The 27416-nt window shown below is 38.3% G+C and overlaps 1 protein-coding gene across 1 annotated transcript in view; it reads left to right on the top strand.

Annotated features, from left to right (window-relative positions):
* Window positions 1-27416, top strand: part of ap3b2 (adaptor related protein complex 3 subunit beta 2) — a 69515-nt gene extending 42099 nt beyond the window's left edge. Inside the window, exons 20-28 of the mRNA XM_076302802.1 lie at window positions 1077-1257; window positions 1342-1495; window positions 2902-2986; window positions 3104-3213; window positions 7886-8114; window positions 8235-8319; window positions 21360-21457; window positions 24497-24635; window positions 26945-27416. Coding sequence (XP_076158917.1) covers window positions 1077-1257; window positions 1342-1495; window positions 2902-2986; window positions 3104-3213; window positions 7886-8114; window positions 8235-8319; window positions 21360-21457; window positions 24497-24635; window positions 26945-27131 — 1268 coding nt within the window. The 3' untranslated portion in view covers window positions 27132-27416. The remainder of the gene's footprint in view (window positions 1-1076; window positions 1258-1341; window positions 1496-2901; window positions 2987-3103; window positions 3214-7885; window positions 8115-8234; window positions 8320-21359; window positions 21458-24496; window positions 24636-26944) is intronic.

The following is a 27416-nucleotide window of genomic DNA, read 5'->3' on the forward strand; positions in this document are numbered from 1 at the left end:
TTATTTCCGTAAATCACACAGCAAATATTTCTGTAAATTGCTCAGCCCCAGAGTATCCCTCCAACATGGCAATTATATTGCCCGATTCAGGACAGTCTGCCCTACAACCACATGAAATGCATGTAGAGCTGTGAGCTTGCTGTGGTGAGATACATGTCAAAATATAAGAATTTTTATAATACACTTTTTATATTTTAATTCTTTAAAAATCAAAATAAAATCAATGCTAGTATTAATACATGAAATGAATCTGAATAGATCTGAATAGCCTAGACTCTCCTGAAAAAAACAATATATAATATATGTGTGTGGCACTTACAATGACCAGAATAAATCCTTATGAATAAAGGTAGTGAAAATGCCCTAAAAACAGCTTAGGGTTCTAAGGGTTAAGCAAAGGCGACATTTAGGCACAGGAGAAGTACCAGTAATTTCCAGCGCTCACTTCAAAGAGACTTGAAACTTTTGCTTGAATTTAAGAATTGAATTGAAATTTAGGAGTCATTCTCAATTCAATTCTGAATTTTGCTCAAGCCTGGTATGTATATATTTAGTGTTGTTGTCCTCCAGGGTAAGAGCTGTAAGCAAACCCAGGCTGATGTCCATCTTTACAGATGGATGGAACATGAAAATAGAAAGGATAGTAACATGACTGCCTCAGCTCTCGACCACTGTTTCCGGCAACCGCTAGAACATAAATGTTCTGCCCATGCTATTTGCCTTAATAAAGGGGACATTTGAAAATGTCAATTAGTTGTCTAGTTGCTGAAGAATGAAAGAAAACTAGCCTCTCGCAGTGCAACTACATATAGGTAAAGACCCGGGGAAAAATCCCTAAGATGGGTTTGGAGATTGGTTGAGGTCAATAACATTATCCGAGAGTGATTTCCCATTGGTTGACGTCGAATTAACTCGACTGAAAGATAACTCGACTGAAAGAGAACTTCACATTTGCTCACTGTATGTCACTCTGGATAAGAGCATCTGCTAAGTGATAAATAATGTAATATGATTAGTAACTCATTGTCCAGACTGTTGCTCTTTATTTACCCCCCTCTGTCTTCTGCTGGCTGTAGGATCAGATTCTGTCAGTGGTTCAGAAAGCAGCAGCAGCAGTGAGGACAGTGGCTCAGGATCTGAGACTGAGGACAGCGAGGATGATTCTGATTCTGATGAAGAAGAGGAAGAGGAGAAAAAAGGGAGAAAAAAGATTGTACAAAGAAAAATGAAGACCTCTGCTTCAGAGAGCGCTGCCAGGTATTTGTTTAGTGTTCAATATCAGTGTTTTACTTGATATAATATATTGGTAAACATTGTTATGTAAGGCATTTTTTTCTGCAGTGAGGAAAGTGGCGATGAAGTGAAGATGCAGCAGAAGCCTAAAATGGGGAATAGATCAAAGTCTGACGAGGAGAGTGAATCAGAAAGCAGCGAATCAGAATCAGACTCGGAGCAGGAGTCTGAGTCTGAGACAGATGTCAAGACAAAGAAGAAGGTGAGAGCTCAGAAACAATTGGTCATTTCGAAATTAGTCAATTTTCCTAACATTTTCAGAGCCCATGTGGCATATTATTCACTAGTCTAGGTATCTTCTAAAGGCATTTATATTAATATTTTCATAGGGGAATGCAAATACCATTTTTCCCAATAACTTTTACAATAGCCTACTTTGCTTTCCCAGACCAAGTTATAATTGCCCAAAGTCATTATCAGATATATGCAGAAACTCCTGAAGTATGTTATATTACATTTAACTGTTTAATATATGAATAATAATTATTTCTCACCAAAATCTCATTTGCCACAATTATTGGCATCTCTAGAAATTCTGATAAACAAAATGCTACTGAAATTGAATTTTCCATTTATATTTTACGTTTTCACATTAATCACGTTGAGTGTCTGGAACCCTTAAAGCACTAATTCATAGCTTTCTGTTTCACTGAGGTATAATATCTTTGGCTGCTCTGTTGGTGATGTTTTTTTTGTTGCTTTGGTTCTTTGGTTGAGCATTCAGGCTGCTGACAGTGCATGTTGTACCATGTTGGAGGGCCGTTACAGATCCCAGGTACAACATGTGGTGCACTTGCGACTGCTACCAGCCAACTGTGCATTGTTGTATCCTGTGTTATGTAATGTAATGTTAAATAGGCTTGGTTGTTGATTTGCCACTGTGACAAAATCCCTTACCTTTATTTAGCACAAGGAATTGAATACCTCCCCTGTGTATCTGGGGAAAAAAAAGAAAAACATGAGAAAGACAAGAGATCACACTAACAAGATAAAGGTGTGCTGACTTTCATAAGTCAGGGAATGGAACTGACTTAACTTCACTCATGCAGAATTCCTCATGCCTTACGCCATGTCACTTTCAACAGACTTTGTCTGTTTCACATGAAATGCCACAAAAACAAAGACAATCAGAAAGAATTTCCATGTATAGCCCACCCCTGTCATAGCTAAAGAAATTTTGCAAATATAATGTTAATAGCCGGAATTGTGTGTTTGTTAGAAGGACGGGGGTACAATGGGTATTAAATGCAGGGGTACAAATAATTGAAACACGTGGTTTTGTTACCCGCCCCCATTTTTTCAGTGTAAGTGATATGTCATTTTAATTGTTTTGTGACACCCCAAGTTAATATTTGGGGTGAAAGATTTTCAAAGACGGGATACCGAATACAACATGGCATTTGGGTAGCAGAAGTTGATATACGTTTTAACTTTGAACTTAAACCCGCTTATACCACTGTTACCACACTTGTGTTAATTTGTTGATTCCCATGTTGTGATCACTGAAATGGACGGTGAGAGGGCCCACTCCTGCTATGTAATCCAGTTTTGAAATCCAATTATAGAGAAAGAAGCAGTACATTATATTTAATCAACACTCTTATCTAGGTCTCTGCGTCCAACCCTCCCTCCAAACAAACCAAAAAAACAACTGTTGAAAAGAAGGAAATGTCTCTTCTTGACCTAGATGATTGTGAGTAATACAACAAAAATGCATGAAAGACTGAAAAGTCTTAAGAATTGCAGTTTGTACAATCTTTCAGAAATTATACATATGTTCAGTTCATATGCTCTCTGTGATCATCTCTAGTTGAATCGACCACATCTCATCAAGTCACTCCAGTCAACAATGTACTATCAAACAGTTTGGTGACCGATTTAGAGGGCTTATCCTTGACTGATACCATGATTCCCTCAGCGGTAAGTGAGATTGAATTCAGCAACCAATATCCTCTGTAGAATGACATGATGTGCTACAATTTGGTTGGACTTAAAGTATACAATCAAGTCCATGAGTATTTGGACAATGACACAGTGTTTTTAATGTTGCCACCACAATCGATCACACACAATTAAATATAGACTTTTGTCTTTAACTTAAGGAGTTGGACAAAAATATTTGCTTCAGGAATTGCAGCCATTTTTGCACATTGTCGCTCCATTTTTGAAGCTCAAAAGTAATTGGACAACAGTTCCACCGCTCCCATCAAGCACATTTAGCACCATGCCTAGGGCACCTGCATGTGTTGGAGGTGGCACCAGTTGGATTCCAGTCATTTTAATGCATCCTGCCTTTCACAGGCAGGGTTCCCATGGGTCATGGAATTTCTGGAATATCAGGGAATTTTGATAAAGTCTTTTCCAGACATGGAAAGTCAGGGACTTTTATCATATTTGGGGCAAAGTCATGGAATATCAGGGAATTTTGTGGTAGCAGTTTAGAATATACTTGCCAAAACACATTAATACAAATACATTTCCACACAGAATTGGTGTATATCTGGTTATTAGCTTTACTGCTTGTTTGAGTGGTGATGGTTAGCCCATATTCCACTCTAAAAAAGTCAAAGAATCTTGAACACTGCTCTGAAATGTTCATTATAGGTCATGGAAATTCAGGGTATTTGTCAAGGAAAGTCAGGGAAAAGTCATAAAATAATTTTACACTTGATTTACACTTGATTGTAGAGTGGGAACCCTGTCCAGGCCTTTTTGGTGTTGCTGAGCTCATCAATGCATTCTTTCTTGTTAAGAATGTGCCAAATGGTTGATTTTGAAATTGAGGGTTTCTAGGTGTTAGCCTGTCATAAAGTTTCCAATTAGACAGGAAGTTATTCATTCAGCAGCAAATCGATGGCCACAGTTTATTCAGAGGAAGATCAGAATTAATGATTACATTAAAATTAGGGGCCAGAATGCACAGTGTTAGTCTAAGGCGTAACATCACCTTTTGAGTGAGATATTGGTTGACATCTTGCTAATTCAATCTGTCTTTACACCTCCCTCTCTTTTTTGCTTTGCATGCACTGGTATTTTTCTCAGGATCCCTACTTCAGCATGCACTAGATTGAATGTTGATTTTTGGGATAACAGCCCTATGCATTTTCTTTTTAGAAATCATCCTCACATTACAGCTTTTTTCACAACAGCCTAAGACTTTTGAATGGTACTACTGCATGGGATTCAATGTAAACCAAATTTTGGAAATTCTTCCACCATATATTTAAATATGACATTTTATTTAAATAGCAAAATGGAACGATATGATCCCAAATATTAAAGCAATAGTGGAATTCAGTATTAATTTATAGCTACTTTTATAGATAACATTTACAGTGTTACGATGTTGTTTACTACTTTTTCTTATTATTATTATGGGGACAGACATATTTTACATTTATTCATTTAGCAGACACTTTTATCCAAAGTGACTTGATACTACTGTATGTCAATTATATTACAAGGGCCATTCTCCCCAGAGCAACTCAGGGTTAAAGGAACACGCCACCCAAAATCAGTAGTAATATATGTTCTTACCTTAACTTTCACGAGTTGAGTCATACCTCTCCCGCGCCGGTAGGTGCACTCAAACGCTCTGTCGCGCGGCGCGAATGTGTTAGCATGTTGCTATGCTAGCGGGCTCTGCCGTGGCCGTAGAGAGAGGAACATAGCAGTAACCATTTTTTCCCTACTTAAATACAGTTGCACGAGTAGTTGATAAAAATGTGTAGTCACACAACATGAAACGTGGCGATTTTCCAAGCGAATAAACAGGAGAACTACAATGTGTGGCGCAATAGCACTTGGGAGTACTTCGACCTAGGTGGTAACATTATTAACACCTAATTGTAGATCCTATCCACCACAGAGTTTAGAATCCATGCTGGATCGACCCTCAGCCTCTCCCTCCCCTCTGAGCGAGAGAGAGGCACACACACTAGAGATGCGCTGATGGGCTATTATTTCAACCATAACTGCATAGCAAAACTTATCATCCATCAGCACCAAAGTTTGTTGACCAATTTTCAAAACTGCACCCGCCCACCATCCGTTGGTTGTTTTAATGTAGGCTATATGGGTGATGCAGCGCTGCTGACGTGAGGCTAGAAAGCCCTTGCCTGTTCTAGAAAGACTGATCTAATGCAGCAAATATATTAAAAGGCTGAAGTCGTACATTGGCTAGGCCTATCCCCAGAATATCAGCAGCAAACTCAGTCTCTGTCGCGCAAAACAGTCTCATCGCACATCGGCCTGTTGCCTATTCTGCCAGCTTGTGACAATATATCGTCCAAAATGCTTGATTGCATTGCATTCTCCACATTTTTAGCTACATTTTCATGTACCACATCAGCATTTTTGTTCAGTGAATCTTTTGTAAATTGCTTTACAATTACCGTCGGGCCCTTGTCAGCAGACTTCGGCTTGCCTCTTGCCACTATTCACTCCTTGTCTTCCGATGTCATTTCTGAGTCATCTACAGATGTTTACACACATTCACCTCCCTAAATAGAACCAACTTGACGTTGACTTCAACCTGTGTTATATCCTAGATGAGACTGCCTGGGTTATTTTGTTTAGATATTAGCCTATATATAAAACACATAATTGTAGCCTACCATTCAGGGAATAGGCATTTAAAAGAGAGACAGAGAATGATATGACTCAGAAATTACATCGGGCGATGGCAGTGCGAGATGTTCAGAACGTAAGAGCTAAAACTTCTACAAACTCAATAACATCCACAGCGGAAAAAGAAGGTAAGAAAAATAGTCGGAAAACTTAGATGTGTAGGCCTAAGGCAAGCAAGCAAGTTTGGCGGTTGTTAGGCTACTAAAAATGTGAACATGCACGTTGCACTGTTGTGCGGTGGACTTTCAGAATGAATGGAGTCGGAGTTTCTTTAATATCGAGGCGTCATATTTGTCCGATGGCCTGCTATAAAATGAATTGCGATGTCTGTCTGAAAAAGACGCGCTTGTGCAGTCAAAATGAATGGGAGTCTTCAGAACAGGCTTGTCAGTCAACCTGACATATGTGTAAAGTAGCCTATAATGTGAATGACTTGTTATTTTATCAAGGATTTCTTTCTTTTTGCAAAAAATAAAGTACAATAGGCATTAATTAGTAGGCCAGGAGCATGCTGAAATTATGTGGCAAATTGCGTTTTTTATTACAATGATAAAATTGTAAAAGGACGTGACCGAAGCTGAGGCAAGCCAGGCAATAGGCCTATAGGCCCGACGGTAATTGTAAAGCAATTTACAAAAGATTCACTGAACAAAAATGCTGATGTGGTACATGAAAATTTAGCTAAAAATGTGGAGAATGCAATGCAATCAAGCATTTTGGACGATATATTGTCACAAGCTGCATGGCAGAATAGGCAACAGGCCGATGTGCGTTTTATTTGGAGACTGTTTTGCGCGACAGAGACTGAGTTTGCTGCTGATATTCTGGGGATAGGCCTAGCCAATGTACGACTTCAGCCTTTTAATATATTTGCTGCATTAGATCAGTCTTTCTAGAACAGGCAAGGGCTTTCTAGCCTCACGTCAGCAGCGCTGCATCACCCATATAGCCTACATTAAAACAACCAACGGATGGTGGGCGGGTGCCATTTTGAAAATTGGTCAACAAACTTTGGTGCTGATGGATGGCTGATGGATGATAAGTTTTGCTATGCAGTTATGGTTGAAATAATAGCCCATCAGCGCATCTCTAGTGTGTGTGCCTCTCTCTCGCTCAGAGGGGAGGGAGAGGCTTAGGGTCGACCCAGCATGGATTCTAAACTCTGGTGGATAGGATCTACAATTAGGTGTTAATAATATTACCACGCTAGGTCGAAGTACTCCCAAGTGCTATTGCGCCACACATTGTAGTTCTCCTGTTTATTCGCTTGGAAAATCGCCACGTTTCATGTTGTGTGACGTACACATTTTTATCAACTACTCGTGCAACTGTATTTAAGTAGGGAAAAAATGGAGTTGTTTGATTACTGCTATGTTCCTCTCTCTACGGCCACGGCAGAGCCCGCTAGCATAGCAACATGCTAACACATTCGCGCTGCGCGACAGAGCGTTTGAGTGCACCTACCGGTACGGGAGAGGTATGACTCAACTCGTGAAAGTTAAGGTAAGAACATATATTACTACTGATTTTGGGTGGCGTGTTCCTTTAAGTGCCTTGCTCAAGGGCACAATGGTGGAATTGAACACAACTTTTCAGGCTATTGCATGCTAGCCCAGCTCCTTAGCCACCATGCTACCACTACCCCTATACAGTATATACTTGGTGTGCAAGGTTAAGGTAAGTTTGGCACACTGAATGACTCATCAACAGGATGAGTGTCAGGGCCTGCCAGGACTTCTCTGTAAAAATTAGAAGATAATCAGTCCCTCCAGTTTCCATAATTTAGAAATTCAAGGTATTTTTTTACACTGCATATTTCCTCATTTATCCAAAATGTATGTAGTTTCATGATTTTTTTGTTGTCTGTATGTATGCTTTTAAAAGGGTAACCATTGAGTAGGGGATATTTTATTACACCAGAAAATGTTTTCAGTTTTTTTACCAGTGTGGTCTCTCTTCTTAGACTATTGCTTCACCCAGCTCAGTGAAGATGTACGAGCTCTTGCACCGTATCAAAGGGGAGGGTCTGGCAGTGGAGTACTGCTTCAGCAGACAACCTTTCAGTTTTGATAAAAACATGTTAGCTGTCCAGATTCAGTTTTCTAACAATACCACATCAGAGGTCAAGAACCTGCATGTAGAGGAACCAAAGTTACAGTCTGGCATGAGGATGAAGGAGTTTCCTGAAATTGGTAGGTTGACCTTATTTTGCATTGGATATTTTACGAGATCAAATGGTGTGATATTACATTTAAACAAAAATATCTGTTTATGGATGCCATGGCTATCTTGCATTCATGTTTTTATTTCAGACGTGTTGCCCCCATCTGGGTCTGCCACTGTAGCGATGGGCATCGATTTTTGTGATTCCACACAAGCTGCAAATTTTCAGCTATGGTAAGAGCTAGCTGATCCGTAGAAGCCCGGACTGCATGCATACATCCATTTGTTCTTTAGTTCTATTCACCTTAGTATATTTACTTTAAAGGGGAACTTGGCAACTATTTCAACGTAATAAACCCGTTTAGAAATCATTTGGATGGTTAAATTACCTGTTCCGGTGAAAATGGTGACTTTCCCCGCTGCGCCTATCGTCCCCAGGCGGAAAACCAACCTTGCAACATTGAGACTACCGTCTCGGAAAGAGAAGTGAGAAACAAGAAACTCATTTTAAATCGTGTTTCTTACCTTGTAACATCCACATAGTTCTGCCATACTTATGCTAACCGTTCGCTAGCTTGTAAACAAATCCATGTGCTTTATCGTTACCTTTTCCCACAGTTTGAAATAGCATAATGCACAATTTCTCCATGCATAGAATGGACATTTTTTTTTTATCTTGGCATTGTTGAATAAGGGAATTTTGTTGCATGGCCACAGAGCTACCACACAAAAAAACAGTTGTTTCCTTTCATATGCAAATCTTGAACTTTGAAATGACCACTGAAAAGTGTTACGCCGAGTTACAGAGTCTTACGCCAAGAGTCTTGGAAAAGACTTTTCCATTTACATCGGGATTTAGATTAGAGGTCAACCAATTGATAGGCCGACCGATTAATTGGCCGGTTTTTGGCATTTTTTTTATTAATCGGCCGATGTCCGAGTATAGTAGGCCGATAAACAGTCAGGCGCATCCACAGACCAGTGCTGTTGTTGCTGTAATACACGTGAGACGCACGCTGCCCCTTGTGTCAACTAAATCACTATCAGACCCCAGCCAGAATTTATTAACACATAAATTATTCTAGACCATATTGATAAGCTCTGATGTTATCAATTCTGTTCTTGGTGTCGGAGAATTTCTCTCTCTGTGCGGGGTGGAGCAGTTGCCGCGCGCACACAAACACACTGCAAACACGGAGCTAATCAGAACAACGGCAGAAAAAAACTGTGTTGAAAAGCATGATTAACTTACACTTTTCCTAGAGATGATGCTGACAATGCCCCTTCTAATTTGAGAGGGGAAACCGAACAATTTGTCGAAATCCTCGTTGACACTGTATGGGTCTCCCCAGGCTACCTTGTCCTCTCTGTTCTACAACGTCATCGCTAGTGGGTTGTTTCCTTGCGTGTAATACAACAAAGTTTTCTTTTCTTTTGCGATCAATACATCATGCCCATTAGGCTTGTAACAGTGTATACTAACAAACATAATAAAAACACTTTTCAGGACAGTTTTTGGAAGGTATTTCAGTCTTACTACTACTAGCCTATTAACCTTTTAGCCGCCAGGGTTTAAAAAGAATAAATTGGATTTGTACATCAAAATTTCAAAAGGCCATGGCTTGCAAGTGGTCAGAGATAAAGTCCTACTGTAAATGTGAAAATCATTTAGTATGAACAGAAGTTTATGAAGGGGGTAAATTTACTCATCTAATTTGCATATTATGACGTCACTGGATGGTAACCACCGTGAATTATGCACATTTCAGTAAATACTAGATGTTAAACATATTTGAGCAGTTTTACTTTCTTTTTTTGTCATTTCACCGACATAACAAATTAACAGGAATACAGTCACATGTAAACCAACAATAGTAAACTATTACTATAATCACAAACCCTATGCTACTATACAATAAAGTAGCCTGGTCAAATCAGTTCCATATCGCGGGTGACTTTGTAGTTCTTCAGAGCCCTATTTTTACAACCCCCACGTCCATTACGGACACTATCATCACTATTGCCACTGGCACCTCCAGCTATGTTGGGCAGAGGGTCGAAATAAGCTTGGTATGCTTAGTGGACACTAAAATCGCAAGGACGCAAAGTCGCAAAGACATACCTCCATTCACAGATGCACCGTGACTATCAGTCAATAGACGATCGATCATATTCTCCAAAAGGCAGATATTCTCCTTCAGAATCAGAATAGTTGAATAACACATCCAAGACTTCATCACACGTGAATTTTTTTTTCAACATTTGGTGTATTTCTGCTTCAATTTGTGCAAAACTATGGCCCGCATCGCTTCCGCGTTATGGAGGAAATGCACGTCTTCTTCGTGTGTTTCTCGCGTGTTTCTCGCGTGTTTTCGCGAGCTTCCTGAAAACTTTGAAAAAAAAGGTTGAGCTTGAATCGAAGCTCTGGGTGTCTGCCAACTAGTGGTCAAGAGTACAAATGAGATTTTACACTGTACTCGCGTCTATCGTCTGTTTTATTCAGTAATGACGCTTGTCGCAATATTGCGACATGGGCGGTTAGAGGGTTAAAGGCGCTCTAAACAATGTTATGCAGTTTCTAAGCTAAAGCATTTTTTCACACATACAGCAAACATCACCTCACCATTCGCTAGTTGCCTGTGCCCTGAACAGTGAACACACTGTAAAAAAACAATGCGATCTCTGTGGACAGCCCAGGCTCCAAAAATGGTAACAAAAACAACCTGGTCCAGCCTGGACCATAAAAACAAAACAAACTGTTCCAGCCAATCACCGACGAGATGCGTGTGAGTTTCACTTGGCGGGAGTCGAGGGGGAGGGAGTAGCTCGCTCGCTCTCTGTTTTGTTTGAACATCAACAGAAGTGAAGTTACACCCAACAACGCTTAGAGCGCCTATAACTATAAAGCACTATTAGCATAGAATGACTTGAATATGAAGATACTACCCTATAGTAGAACATTACTTAGTTTAGGGGTTTTTGATAACCTGTTTCATTTACTTAGTCTATAGCCTACATTGTTTTTGATGTAAAGTAGCCTTGGCTATATAAGTGCAGTGAAGACACAAAATTCAGATTGGAGAAAGAGACCATAAATGTTCAATACATGTTTTTACACACAATTGATCAAGTTAATAGTGTCACATTTTATCCTGCAAATGATCCTGCAGGGGAGAAAAAAGGTAAAAAAATCGGCAGCATATATAGGCCATCGGCTGACCTGATTTCTAAATATCGGCATTGGCCATAGAAAATGGTGTAGATGGTGTAAGATACCAATTTGTAGATAATGCGCTAGACCACACCTTAGGTCATTAATTGCCACACCCCTGCGCATTGTTCAATAAAAGAGTATGGTGAAAAATTTGAGTGTAACAGAGAAGCTACACCAGGCACGTATCTGAAGCGTTCCGTTAGCGTCTGCTGCAACAGTTAGCTTCCATGATAATCAATGGAAGTAGCTACACCAGACGTGATAGCGGTGCGTACGTTCAAAAAAAATAGACCATTCTTCTAAAATGGATTTTATGTGTTGCAAACAGAACGCTTCAGTTATGTGCCTGATGTAGCTTCCCACTAAGATAGGAATACGCTTTGCGTCGTGATAAGAATACGCTATGCGCTGCTTTTTAGATCATCAAGATAGGGCCCTAAATCAATATTTGCCAGGGGTATGAATAATTTTGGGTAACACTTTATTTTAATGTGTCGCTGTTACAGTGTACCTACCTAATTAGGTACAGTGGTACAGCCTGTGTAACAACATGTACTATCAGGACCTGTTCCAAGATATCGAAGACATAACATACATGTCATATGTACATGTAAGTAATTAACTGGTACACTTAATAGGTTTATTCCACTGTATCAAAGAGTAACAAGGTTGTAGCAGCACAGCTGTTATATGTACACTGAAGACAATGAGGCCTTGACTGGAGCTAAGAATGGTTTGTATATCAAATCTATCATGACCAGATTTACCCCATCCAGCAGGTCTCCGGTCAGCTCTTTGCCTCTGATGAAAATTTAGGCAAATTGGCAAAGTTTTGTAAAAGCACTCAGTATCACAATGTAACAACTATATGTAGGTACTAGGGGTGTAAAGATTAACCGATACGTATCGGTATCCGTTTTTAACGTGTAAGATACGGCTACATCGATACGTGAAGCCCCGTATCGGAATAAAACTGAAATGAACCGGTTGTTATATCGATTTACTTGTTATGAATCGGTACACAACCTTTTCTGCTCGCTCAGACTCTCATTTACGTTCCAAGCAGCGCGTTCATCCCACGTCCGGTTTTGAAACTATACGTGGCACGGAATTGTGGGTAATGCAGTTCGTTTTTGGCTACATTCATTGCCTAAAGTTGTCAAATGACCTCATTACCCACACATCTACTGCAACTTAAGCACGTGACAACTCACACTCGGTCGTTTGTTTTACAGTTTTTACTCTTTTGTTTTTCAAAATCCAGCGCGAAATTAAACACTAAACAGCAACGATAGTCTGTAGAGTATAGCCTTACGTTTGATGAAGGGATTTCCTTAATGTTAAATAATAATTTGGCCCTTGCTAAAACGATGCACAAATTATTAGCCAATTATTTTGTTCATATTCATTCAGACTTGTGGCATTATAGGTTTCTGCATTAGGTCTACCGTTGGAACAAAATAAACCCAGATAGTTCATTGATATGTAGGCCTATTTTATTCTTGTAGGCTATATGAGAAAAGGCCAAGAGTGTCTTAAGCAATGTTTAATTTTATTCGGTATTGTCTTACCTCAACAAGGCTACAGCGCCATGAAAACAATCAGATATAACTCTATAAAATCTATAAAGTCTATAAAAAAAAATATGTTGTATTTGGCTGCTGTGTTTGACTGAAATGTAGACTATTCTTTTTTCATTTCAATACAGTATATGAAACAAACCTCAGTTTAGATAATCATATTCACACATTTTTTTGCCTAATTGACAACCATGACCATGATAACTGATAGGCTAATATAAAATTAATGTGCACCTTGAGCAAATGATAAAAAATCTTTCAGAATGCTTTCCATTCTTGAACTGCATCGAATTGCATCGAATCGCATCGCATCGCATCGTACTGAATCGTTTTTTATGAACATGTATCTTTTCTTGTATCGAATCGTGCCCATGTATCTAGATGTGAATCGTATCGTCTTTTACATGAGAGATTCACACCCCTAGTAGGTACCCACAAATACATTCATTCATTCAACCTTTATTTATTCTCGGAGGGTCATTGAGGGAAGCCCTCATTTTCAATGAAGCTGAGATTTACAGAAACAATGAAGTAACAAAATGTAAAAAGAGAGAGAAAAGAAAAGTATAGGTCTAGGCCTATTAATAAAATAAAACAAAGTAAAATAAATAAATAATAAGATAACATACATTACATTATAGAGGAGGGAGGGGAAAAATACATAAAATCTTAATAATAAAATAATAATAATAATAATAAAGACATTTACTTAAAGCAGGTACAAATTGACATAGGAAGGTTTGTGATTACAGATCTGAATTGATTATTGGAAAGTATAGAGTTCATTTTTATATTACACTGAAAATTATTCCAGGAAGTAGGGGCACTATAACAAAAGGCCGACTTTCCCAACTCAGAGTGGATACGAGGAACCTTGAGCATCAAACAGTCATTTGATCTGGTCTGATAGGGACCAGAATTCCACACAAGCATGTCTGAAATATAACCTAGTAATTTCCCAACAATACTTTTGTAAATAAACAGATGCCAATGATTTTGTCTCCTTTCTGTCAAAGATGACCAACCCACCTTACCATAAAGGACACAATGATGAGTGCTATAGCCATCACCAGTAATGAATCTCAGGGCAGAATGGTAGACTGAGTCCAGGCCAGGAGGCTGGCTTTGTTTCTGTAGAAGAAACCTATTTTTATACATAATGCAAGCACAATGATAGTACCTGATAGTACATGTTGTTACACTGGTTGTACCACTGTACCTAATTAGGTAGGTACACTGTAACAGAGACACATTAAAACTAGAGAATGTAATTCCTGGGAATTACGAGTGCATGAAAATGGAAAAATGGCTGCTGAATAAAATATTGTTGAATATTGTTTAAAATCTAATCCAAGTAAAAAGATGGAGGTCAGATAGAGAAAAAAGTTTGGTGGGGAGTTGTAGTTGATGACAACTAACAGTTGGAATAGTTGAACATTTAAAAAGTTGGATAGTTTAAATGGTTAAATTATTTAATAGGGAATTATTGTATTGAGGACTTATTTTGAAGTTGAGGACAGAGGGAACAGTTGGCGGGAGTTGTAGTTGATGACGACTGACAGTTGGAATGGCTGAACAGTTAAATAGTTGGATAGTGAAAATGGTTAGGTTATTTAATAGGGAATTATTGTAGTGAGTACTTTTATTTTGAAACAGTTGTGGACAGAGGAAACAGTTGGCGGGAGTCATAGTTGATGACAACTGACAGTTTGAAAGGCTGAACAATAGTTGGATAGTTAAAATGGTAAAATTATTTAAAATGGAATTATTGTAGTGAGGAGTTTTATTTTGAAACAGTTGTGGGCAGAGGAAACAGTTGACGGGAGTCAAAGTTGATGACAACTGACTGTTGCTAGAGTAGTAGAGTAGTATGGTGGTTGCTATGCTGGTTGCTAGGTTTTAACTGTGAATGTGGTTGCTAGGCTTTTGCTAGGGTACTTGAAGTTGTTGCTAGGTTGTTGCTAGGGTGTCCATGGTGGCTACTATCAGAAATAAAGGAGTTACTACAGTGGTTTGCTAGTATAATCATGTTGGTTGCTATGGAAACTGACATAGATGCTTAATTTCAATGGTTGCTAAATTGGTTGCTAGGTAGGTGGTGGTTTAATATAGTACTGTAGGCTAGAGTTGATGATAACTGACAGTTGGAATAGTTGAACAGTTAAATAGTTGGATAGTTTAAATGGTTAAATTATTTAATAGGGAATTATTGTAGTGGAGACTTTTATTTTGAAACAGTTGTGGGCAGAGGAAACAGTTGAACAGGATCTGTAGTCTTAAGAGAGCCAGATTGTATGCTTAAAGCCTGAGACAGACAGTTGCTGGAGGTGGCCGGAACCATATAGAGCTGGTAAGTCCCGCCCTTTCCGCTATCCCCGCTGGACCTCTAGATTGAAAAATTGTTAATGCAAGTGAATGTGAGAAAATAATTATTTTCTGGTCCCGTTTGAATTTTGCCATGAATGTGAACATATGTTGTCTGTGAATTTTTTTATATAATTTTTCGTGTAAAGAATGCTACAATTGAGCGGGTAGAAGTTTGACAGCTAACTAGTTTCCCATAACCATCAGTTGGTCGAGAGGTAGAGGGTTATTAAGATCGACTTTGAACACAGTGAACCATACAACTTTACAATCACACTGTATCATAGTGTTAATGTGTTGAGTGAAGCTAGACATGTTTCGAATATTTTTGTTACCATGTGTGTTTATTCCTGCCATTACAAAAACTAGCATCTCAGTTAATGTTAGCGATTAGAGCTAGCTCACGTCACAGGCGACATGTAGTCTTTCTCGTTATGTCTTTTCCACAACTGATAGCCGAAGAATCATATAATATACTGTCAAACTCGTAACATGAAAAATTATATTAAAAATTCACAGACAACATATGTTCACATTCATGGCACAATTCAAACGGGACCAGAAAATAATTATTTTCTCACATTCACTTGCATTGACGATTTTTCAATCTAGAGGTCCACTGGGGGTTTAGCGGATGGGCGGGACTTACCCAAGGATTAAAGTTCTCCGTCATAGGACGGATTTCCGTCAATTTGATTTTAGAAATGTCATATTTGAGATCGATGCAGATCCGATGAGAAAAAAAATAAGGGGGGGGGGGGACTGTCACCTTTGCTTTTCCTTTTTTTAAGGCAACTACAAATATTAGGTAAATGTTTAAAGACCTAATAGTGTTCTTGAGAACTTTCTGTGTCTCAATCAGTGACCGCTCAAGAAGATAGCCTAGCCTACGTCAGCCATGAGTTTCGCTTTGTTTATGTTGTAGCTACACACTTGTCTCGGGCGTTTGCTTAAAAAAAAGAACACGTATGGAGGACTATAACGGTCTAAAAGTTGGATTATAGTGACACAATCTAGACCGCTGATGAGGTTGGCCAATCCGTTTAACTTTTTTGGATATGATATTGTGAGCTCTATGTGCGAATTCGGAGAAGAAGAGGCTGTGTTCTTTCCGTGCATCAATGTAGACAATTTCTTACTATCGCGAACTCTTGTCAGGGGAGGTCATTCATTTTGGGGGTCACCTATGACTTGAACAGATAGCCTGCTATGCCACCCGATGTAGGCTACTATTATTGTTACAGTTTTTAATCAATGCAACTAACATTATGTGTAAAGCGACGCAATATAAACCGTAGCCTATGCAATTTATTGTCCCGTCTGTTATGACATGTACAACGATGTTTTTCACAATTTGCGACGGAAGGTTACTGAGCGTGTCGAGTAAGGGGGTCAGTCGTGTTTGTGACGCACAGACAACCTTGTAGCCTATTTTGCTTAGGCCTCACTTTTAAAGACAGTAGGTTGTGAGTGTATGTTGACAAAAAATAACCATACAATTAAAATAGTCAACTTAAAACTTTGCTATAAAATATTATTAATTTATAGCACAAAACCATAACCAGTAGGCCTACCAGAACCTGCATATTAGCGTCATGATTTGTGTGCGTCTATTCGGCAAGGCCACTAGCTGTCATGGATGCGTTGTTGCTAAAGGAAGGCAGGTGTCAAAAGTTAAAAAATAAATGGAGATGGGCAGCTGTTGGAAACGGGGGAGAACTAACAAGCCATGGTGTAAAGAAATTAAAGTGCCAGGGGTTTGCTTTTGCGCGGTTCGCTGCAAGAAAATTGTTTATGGATGCAATAGGAAAACGTTTTAGCACGCCACCAATCAGAAGACCGCCATAAGGTTAACGTTCGTGCACTTCAGGACATCTTCCCTACCTGGTGCAGCTAGCCACCACGGAAGAGGTAGGCTACGTTTATCTACGGCTGACCGTTTTTACGTTTAGAAAGTAGGCTATGCATGTTCTTTCATAGCGCAACACGACCTGTCCTTCACCATATCGCAACCTCTTGTCAACCTTATACAATCTGTTGCTGAAGTGAGACAAAAGCGCCAAATTGTCGTTATCAAATGCGCAGACCTCCTGCATGAGCACACACAGTATTGCTGCTCATTGGAAAACTGAGTTGTCTGTAAAACTCAAAATTACCATGTTTTCATTAAATGCGGATGAGGCAACAAATGGAAATATGAACAATATCTAGAATGTTCTGATTCCTTACTTTGATGAGGAAATGGGAAGTCTTGCAAACTTGATTTTATAGATTTTACTTGGTGTTGAATTGCATATTAACAAGAAAAAAAATCTCGCCTTTAAACACTTTTGGCCTGAAGTAATTAAATAAGAGTGTGTTAAAGCCTTTCTACAATATTGCTGCAGTAGAAAAGAACAGCAATGGCTAATCAGCAATGGTCAGGGATGGTACTAAAATATATTTTTGTTCATCAGGAAAACTCAATCTCAATCAAGAACACTCAATTCGACTTATTCACATGGCGGCCATTGGCGGCTAAAACGAGGCTACAGGGTACACAAACCATAGGATTGTTATGTTCTATGCATTCACCTGTAGGTGGCATTAATTATATAGTAAGTGTACCCTGTAGCCTCGTTTTGGTTTAAACAATGACCGGCGTGTGAATAAGGCGAATACTCCCTTTACTTTGCTGTTTGCATCTTTTTGTACATTAAAAACCAATAGGTCGCGACCGCAAAAGGGGTGCTATCTCTATAGGTAGATATGAACAACGTATGACTTATGGCCTGAAAAAAGTTCAGTCAAACGATTTTTTTTCACTTTAATCCCTGGACTTACCAGCTCTATGGCTCTGGCCGGAACACTTGGCATAGGATTCCAAGTGCCCTATTGTGACGCCATAATCGGCAATGTTAAGTCTATGGGGACATTTTCAGTAGTTTTTAATTAATAGTTCAAAAAGTATAAAAATTACAAATATGAAAAATACATTCCACACCTGTCCTTAGTAAGACCTACGTAACGCAGTTTGAATGAAGTTTCTACGTTAAACGGTTGAAGCCGCATTAGACGCAGAAAAAGCGTTAGAAGAAGAATAGTAACTAGAAATGCAATTCCAAGGAATTACCAGTGCATGAAAATGCTAAAGTTGTGATGTAAAATATCATGTATAGTAAAAACAGACAATACAGAGATGGTTACTACGGTGATGCTAGGATAGACATGGTGGTTGCATAGCTTAATAAAAGTTGATAGTTTAAAAGTAGACTGTTTAAAAGCTGAATGTAGATAGTTTAAAAGTTGTTGATAGACAGTAGATAGTTTAAAAATTGTTGATAGACAGCTAGTTTAATAGATAGTTTAATGATAGTTTAAAAGTAGACCGTTTAAAAGTTGAAGGTAAATAGTTTAAAAGTTGTTGACAGACTGGAAGTTTAATGAATGTTGATATTCAAATAGTTTAATGGCTGTGTATAGGTAGATATTTGACGATAACTGAAAGTTGGAATGGCTCTAATATTTGCTAGCAGTTATGCTAAGATTTTTAACTATGCTAACCATGCTACTTAGCTAATGTTTTATAGCAGTGCTAGCAATGCTACTTAGCTAACGTTTTCTAGCAGTTTAATGAATGTTGATATTCAAATAGTTTAATGGCTGTGTATAGGTAGATATTTGACAATAACTGAAAGTTGGAACGGCTCTAATGTTTGCTAGCTGTTATGCTAAGATTTTTAATTCTGCTAACCATGCTACTTAGCTAATGTTTTATAGCAGTGCTAGCAATGCTAACATGCTAACCATACTACATAGCTAACTTAACTAACATTTTCTAGCAGTTTTGCTAAACATGCTAACTATGCTAGCAATGTTAGCATGCTAACTATGTTAACCATGTTACTTACCTAACTTAGCTAATCATTTTTAGCAGTTATGCTAACTATGCTAACTAACATGTTAGCATGCTAACTATGCTAACCATGTTACTTAGCTAACCTAGCTAATCATTTTTAGCAGTTTTGTTAAAAATGCTAACAATGCTAACATGCTAACTTTGTTAACCATGCTAACTAGCTACAGTGGGTAGGAGTCATAGTTGATGAAAAGTGTTGACATAGTTGATGACAAGTTAAAAGTTGTTGATAGACAGCTAGTGAATGTATATAGTTTAAAAGTTAAAAGTTGAATGTAGATAGTTTAAAAGTTGTTGATAGACAGCTAGTTTAATAGATAGATAGTTTAATGATAGTTTAAAAGTAGACTGTTTAAAAGTTGAATGTAAAAAGTTCAGTAGTTTAATGGGTTACATTGTTTAACAGTGGATTATTGTAGTGAGGACTTTTATTTTGAAACAGTTTTGGGCAGAGGAAACAGTTGAATAGGATGTGTAGTCTTAATTGACCCAGATTGTATGCTTAAAGCCTGAGGCTGCAGGTGGCCTGAACACCTGCCATAGGATTCTAATTGCTTAACGGCCGTATTATGATGTCACAATCGGCAATGTTAAGTCTATGGGGATTTTTAAAAAGTTTTTCTTTAATAGTTTAAAAAGTATAAAAGCTTCAAAGTTGAAAAGACATAGCAGCTTCGTCCGTTTGAATACCTACGTTACAAAGTTTGAATGAAGTTTCTAAGTTAAACTGTTCAAGAGAAATAACGTACGGAAAAAGTGGTAAGAGGAATTCTTAAACCAAACAAAGTAGTTGTTCAGCAATAATGGTTGCCAAGCAACAAACAGACACTCACTAATGGCATGCGGTCATACTGTAGGTGCAAGCTTGCAGAGTGTTTTACAAAAGATGAGTACTTCTTTGTCATTACAGTTAGCATCACACGGCGGCTGGTAGCAAGATTGTTGCCTCTAAATGCAAAATGCTTAACTTTCTCAGTGTTATTAAATAACTTGAGGATGTTTTCAATCATGGTGGTAGAATGTTTTTATGCAGATGTCACAAAATACATTTTCATCAACATGATCAAGATTTGCTTTGGGGATTACCGTGACTAAGGGATAGACAGCTGCATTTATCGTTATCAGCCAATACAATTCTTAAAGCAACACCAAAGTTTTTTGTACCTTAAAATAATGTTTCCAAAATTGTTTCAGTGGTTCATCAACTCGTAACAGGGTGAACGGCACTTCTGCATTCGCTTTGCGGATCTGTAGTGCGATGGAATGAGACATAAGAAACTACAAATTTGACTTGCTTCTGATGTCGCAATAAATCATACTTTCATAAAATCATGCAACATACTCTACCTTGTCTGTGGACATCGTTATTTGCAAAGCCGGTGCTGGAAAATCAAATAACGTGCGTGCGACAGAGGAAACGTGCTTTGGTGTTGCTTTAACAGACATCACAACCTTCTTGATAAGTTTGAGATTTTATCTAATGCTAGAAAGGTCAAAAGGTTTAACACTAGGATTTCTTTTTTTTGATTAGTATTACACATGACAGCAGCACATCTCCTTGCTATTTGATAGGTGAATAAATCAGACACAGATTTATTTGATTTAATATGATTTATTTCCCATAGGGAAATGTGGGTTTCTCAGAACCAAACATGTTAACAATTTCATTTTAAGTTGTAGGTGCAAAGAACCATCTCTGTAGACAGTGATTTAGATAGTGTATAGATATAGTATAAATATAGTATTTAATATAGATTTTATAGATCATATGACGATTACAAAATGTAAGTTTACAGGAAGATAACACAATAAAAAACTGTCAAAAATGGTTGAATTTCCATTATTGCTGCTTAGCGCCATCAGCTTTTTGCAACCAGCTAGGGATCACATGCCAGAATGTAAGGAAACAATTGACTGGCTAAACTGTGTTCCAATCATATTCAAAGACGAGAACTATCCAGTTTAGAAACATGAATGTCTTATATTCAACAGTCTGGTCACACAGATGTACTGTATAGCTTCAGCTTGGTATGTAATGTTGCCAAGGAAACTAGTAGTACAATGTGGTAGAATGTTTTTTATGGGGAATGATTAAATTTTTCTAGGTATTGAGTATGAGTAAACACTGAAGCTGTACAAAGTGTGTACAAAGTGTACAAAATTATGTTGATGTATCCTCATTGTAAGTCATAGACTATGTGTTTCTTTGCTTCAACAGTACACACACAAGGAAGTTTTTTGTCTCTATTCAACCTCCAGTGGGAGAGCTGATGACGCCAATCTTCATGACAGAAAATGAATTTAAAAAAGAGCAAGGTGAGAATACTAGCCCACTGGGCACATCAATTGTCACCGTAACAGTACATGTCCAAAGACGTGGCAGATGTCTTGATGACTATGCCACACAGTTGCTACACATAAAATATTCTGAGAAACGTCCACATCTGAAATGAACAATACCGGTAATTGTGACAACAGCTTATGATCCTCTGCCATGACATATTAATGACATGTAATTCAATGAGTGCGGCAAGAGAGAATTTTAATGCTGAACGTTAGTTAAAAGAAGTGTTCGCTATGGTGGATTATTGGATGACCCTGTACCCAGAGAGCCTTTCTGGACCCTGACATCCTTCTTAGACTTTAGTATTGGAGTATCTGCTACCAACGGAACAAACAGCGCTGGATGCAAGGTTTGAGCGAGACTTTTTCTGTTTCTCTGGACTGATCCCTAAGCCTGTTCATAAGTTCCTAACCGCATCTCCAAACCCCTTTCACCTGCCCTCCATACCTTCCACTGCCTTAATCTAAAGTCTTATTTATCCATCGCAAAAAATAGCCTACCATTTCCGTGGCAGCGTCCACACAACAAAGCGTCTACTTTCTTTCACCTCCCTGACTCTTTCTTTTGACTTACTCAACCACAGACTTTTGATTTAATTTCATCAATTCTCATTTTCTGTTGAATTGCGTCAAGACCGATGATGCCAGAAGCTGTTTATGAGATTAATGAAAGTGTATTGAAATGGTTGTCATTTATATATGTTGTCCAAAACGTCTTTGAACGAACAACTGAATGTTCAATCTATTGAGTTTGTCTGAATGGTGTTTTTCTTATTGTTTAGCTATTTCTTTGTTCAGTTGGGCCCAGACGGCAGCCTGCGTTCCACTAGGCCTGCATTTTGTGCCTATCTGTCGAGCTACAGTATCTCTAAAACAGTATTGCAAACAACTTTGCCTATGTTGATACACTGTTTTTTTTTGTTGCTAAAGTTGAGAGTGAATTCTGGTCTCCTTTCCCTTCATATAAAAAATAAGCTGGTGTAAGTGAAGTGATCTACCCGGTTTCAGTCACGTTACATAATCTACCAAGCTTGGTTTCGATAGGTGAAAGTGTTGCTCATTATAGCGCCCCTAGGGGTCAAAGGTCACCAAATTTATTGTGCGTCCTCAGGATGGAGTCCCGAGTCCAAAAAAACAAGTTTGGTTTCTATACATGAAAGTATTGCTGACATATGAGTCCTTTGGTTATAGTGTCCCCTAGAGGTCAAAGGTCACCAAATTTCTTGAGCCTCCTCCTAATTGGCTCGTTAGTCCATATACCAAGTTTGGTTTCGAAATGAGCGCATTTCCTGTAACTCTAGCACTTGTGATCAAAAGCCACCAAATGTATTGTGCATCCTCAGGATGCGGTCCTGAGTCCACGTACCAAGGTTGGGTTCGATACATGAAAGCCTTGCTGAGATATCAGTTTACTTCCTGTTTGGCGACTTCGCCTTCAATTTCGAACGCGTCAGACAAGATTACAGTTGTATTATTGTGCATCTGAATCATTTTTCAAAGAAGAATATTTAGGCCTAGCATTTCCCTCTGCTCTTCTAAACAAGTAAATTCACAAAAACATTGTTTAAGCTTTTCAGACCCGTTTTAAATACTGTATAACCTCCAACCAGGCTTATATAGTAGGCAAAGACGATTTTGAGCAAAACATATGCGATACATATTCAATTATGAATCGCGCTGAATCACTTCGCTTAATCTCCAGAATCCTGATGGGATAACCTACTCTCTGATAATGCCAAAAAATATTGCAACATCGCAACATAGGAATATTGGTTTGTTTGCCTTGTTTCATACTGTAAGTGTCGGCCATGCCTTGAAATACTATAATAGCCTACGTTCTGTGGATAAACCATCAAAATAATGTTGCCTAATTGACGTGGTCTATTTATGCGTTTTGTAGCCTATGTTTTAGAATTTACGATACTTTCTTGTGCGCACTACTACACTTGTATGTTTCCATCTACTCCTCATGTTTCTAATATTTTCCAAATGAAAAAGCACTCACTGTATGAACGGAAGAGAGTGGACTAAGATGAAATAGTTAGACAACTACACCTGATTTAAGTTTGGGTGCTATACTTCGAGGTCATTCCGATTTTCAGCAAGCGATAGCTCCAGACATATTTGGAATGAAAAAGGGGAAAACCAACCTTGTAGGGAAGTAAATTTAGTCTGGGGGAAAAGCCTGAGGTAAAGCCTCTTTATCAATACTTTTTTGCCAACTTTAGTGAAACAACACATACAATCTGTCATCACATCATTCTTTGGATGTATGCACAATGTCATGAAATTCCATCCACGTTCTTGACCACACTTCCTACAATTCTACCACTTCTTTCTCCTCTGATTCGTAGTTAAACTGCTAGGAAATTGAAAGTACGATATCATGGTCATAATGATGCAGGAATGCCAGTAAGATCCTGCCAAATATTTGCTTTTTAAAGCCCTACACAGACATAAATTGTGCAATAAACATTAAATCCGCCAAAAAATAAAGGATGGAACTGAAGGAGGAAATAAATAGCATACAAGCTTGCCAATTGTGCAGAGAGTATAATATTGGTCTATTTCTGGGATAAAACGGTCCTGATCTTTCCTTAAACTTCATCTGTGTCAAGACCAAGCTAATACGTATAAACAGGTGCCCTCTAGTGGCTGATACGAAAACTTTTGCAGGCACAACTAAGATTAAAGTAAAACTCAGTAGCAGATTAAACCAGTTGCTGATGACCGCAATGGGGAGTAAGAAATCATGTGACATATTTGTCTTAACGGGAGTTTAAAACCCCCCCAATGATCACCACTTGTGGCTATTGTTATCATTGTTTACTTAATTTTTTATTGTAATGTGATATTTAATGTTATACATATTGTGCATTTTATGCTTTATACATGTGTTTCACAAGTTGTTTTGAATAAAAGTCTTTGTCACATATCACAATCATAACCACAAATTGAACAACTGAACTATCAAATCCAAAATGGGACTGACTTGGTTTTGATTCTCTGTAGGTAAGCTGATGGGCATGAATGAGATCACTGAGAAGCTAGTCTTGGGAGAGATATGTCAGAATGACCATGCTATTGTCCAAAGGGTCACCTCGGCAGCCAACATCAGCAGAGTGCCATGTGGCTCAGACAAGGAGTGCAGGTGAGAGACAATGATAGAATGTGAACTGCTAACCAGTGGCAGTCAGAATAATTCAGATTGCTTGGAGTAGCCTACACATTCAAAGGGAAACAGCAATACTTTGTGATAGGGCTACAGGCAGCAACATTAAAGTTGGGGGATAGAAGATCCCGAGACACCACTATGTGTGTTTAAATATAAAATCCTGACTTGGAAACAGAGGTATGTGACTGCCTGTACAAGCATTGGATTTATACTGTTTCTTCACAATTACTGCGTTAAACATGCAAAGTGGTGTCTCTTAAGGACTTTGTTTATGTTACACAGCACTTGTAATGCTATTTTGAGTCTGTTAAGGGGTTCAAACAACTAGGGCTCCAGACTGACTTGTTGTTGCATTGGTTGCACTGGTGCGCCTACATTTTTTATTTAGGTGCACCAGCACAGCACCTTTAACGCCACAATTTCAAGGTCACCTTTTTATCGCTCTCCATATACATTCCGTGTCTGAGCTGTTGTCAGAGCATGGACCAGTAATGACAGTATTGATTTGATCTGGGGCCCCCACCACCTTGACGCCATATTAAATACTGTGTGATCATTCACATCAGTGGCAATTGTAGTCTCTGCTCGACCCTCCACACACACATGGAAAATTATGTCTTGTCATATGTTTGTATTTCATATTTTGGAATTCATAAACTTAATATATTTTGTTAATAATTTATATTGTTAAACAATTTATGATCTTCATAATTACTAATAGCTAAAAATATTTAGTAATTTGAATACTTCATATTGATTTTTTTAAACTATTACAGTTGTCTTTAATTACAGTGGTGGTGTTTAGGTCTAATTGAGTGCCTGTCACTTTAAGAAGATCATGAAAGTAATTACCTTTCATTCTCATGGTTTTAGGCTAGAGGAAAATGAAAAATAGTCATGCATCGTCCAAGGATATATGGATGCAGTTCATTATGTTTTCTATGTCATTAGGTAAAATAGATGTTCAAGAAACTAACAAGTCAAAGACAATATTTCTGGGATCATAGAAGAGATTAGTGTCTTGCAATATTAATTTCTATGATTTTGGTAAGCACTTCATTAATGAGACATGACGCGTGGATAGTTACCTAGAAGGAACTCTCTCAAGAAAAGTTTGCCAATAGGTTGTGTAGCTTATTTCGGAAATGTCCTTAAACCCAACAGTAGGCCTAAATGAACTAAATTTCATAGCCTAGGTAGGTTAGCAACACAAACTTGAGAGGTGCAAGTCAGCAAATCAACTTAACATCGCTACTCGCTACTTATCACGACAGCTGCAGGTTAAAAGCTGCGTGTGTGTGAGGAGGCTACAGAAAGCATATCGATACTAATAAAATTAGGTGTGACGTTCCTAATTTCAGGGTATTCCGATACTTTTGTAGTATTGGTGCACCATGCAAAGGAGAACAATCGCTTAGTTTGTGGAGAGACAGCAGATGCGAGGAAAGTCTAGGCTCTCACCCTTATTACATTAGGTGCACGAGTGCGACCCAGGGAAAATTTTAGTCACACCCTTAAAATTCTTGGTCGCACTCTAGAGCCCTGGACTTTCAGTAAGCTATAGCCTTTTGACTTCTGAGTGAATGATGGAGTTGCCAAATCTAGCGAAGAAAGAGATAGTTTTGGGTAAAAGAGACAGGTAGAACTCGTTGAGCCTGTTGGGTAAAATAGGGAGAACTCATAAAATTATCAAGATTTGAAGCAGATTATAGTCTTTGTTCATTCATGGAGCCGTGCATTTTGGCTTGAAGGGTGCTGGGGAAATGAAAGCTTACGGGCATCCTTCCGATCCCTTGTCTATTCTACTTATTATTTATTATGATAATTGTGCAGTCGAACCACTGAAGGAACTCATAGGAGTTGATTGGGCTCATCAGTGCACCCATCCATCCCTACTACACAACACACAAGGTGTGTATAGGAAATGACAGAGTATGACTATTTTAATGTGTGCCATGAATACAGATTAAGTCCATTTAGAAAATACTGTGCAATTCCATAACTTAACTGTGGAATGTATAATATATCAATATACTCAAATGAAGGTTAATAATTAGTTTAAGTGTTTCCTGAAATATCCTTACTGGTACCGAGCTGATATCATTTTTAGATTGTGGTTATGGTTTCACCACCCTGATGTACATGCAGATATATGTTGAATGTGTCCGGTGGCATTTTCCTCTTTCAGCAGGTGACCTCTTCAAGTCTGCACCAGATGGGTCTAAACATTGTATTCTTCTTTTCTTTTCTGTATTTCCAAACTTTTGTATACCTCTCAAATTCAGTCTCTGTTTTCCTTCTCCATCAACTCAATCCCACAGATTTGCAGGAAAAACAGTCACCAGTGGCAGTTTAGTACTTGTTACCGTGCTGACCAAGGAGGAAGGTGCAGCTCAGCTGACCATCAATTGTGAAAAGATGGTAATTGGAACAATGCTGGTGAAGGATATCTTACAGGCTTTGACCCAGTAACACTTCCAGTAAAGACACACAATTTCCATCAACCTGTAATTCCTGAACTATACAGTGTGTAGTGTGCTAGATGTATTGACCTAGTTTGCACATGATTACAGTCTATTAAAAATATTAGTTTTTTGTAGTAAATATAACCTCCCTGAACTACACACATTCTCCAGATGTTGAAAGATGTGTTTGTGTTGTGACTTTGAATTTGTATATTGACAGTATATAACCATTTTGGCAAAATTGGCAAAAAGGAAATGAGAAAATATTATCCAACTTTCCAAGTCATGTATT

Source organism: Alosa pseudoharengus, unplaced genomic scaffold, assembly GCF_046254945.1.
Source record: "Alosa pseudoharengus isolate Yale_2024_CS ecotype anadromous, Long Island Sound unplaced genomic scaffold, YU_APseudo_1.1 YU_APseudo_1.1_scf_10, whole genome shotgun sequence".
Classification (NCBI taxonomy): Eukaryota; Metazoa; Chordata; class Actinopteri; order Clupeiformes; family Clupeidae; genus Alosa; species Alosa pseudoharengus.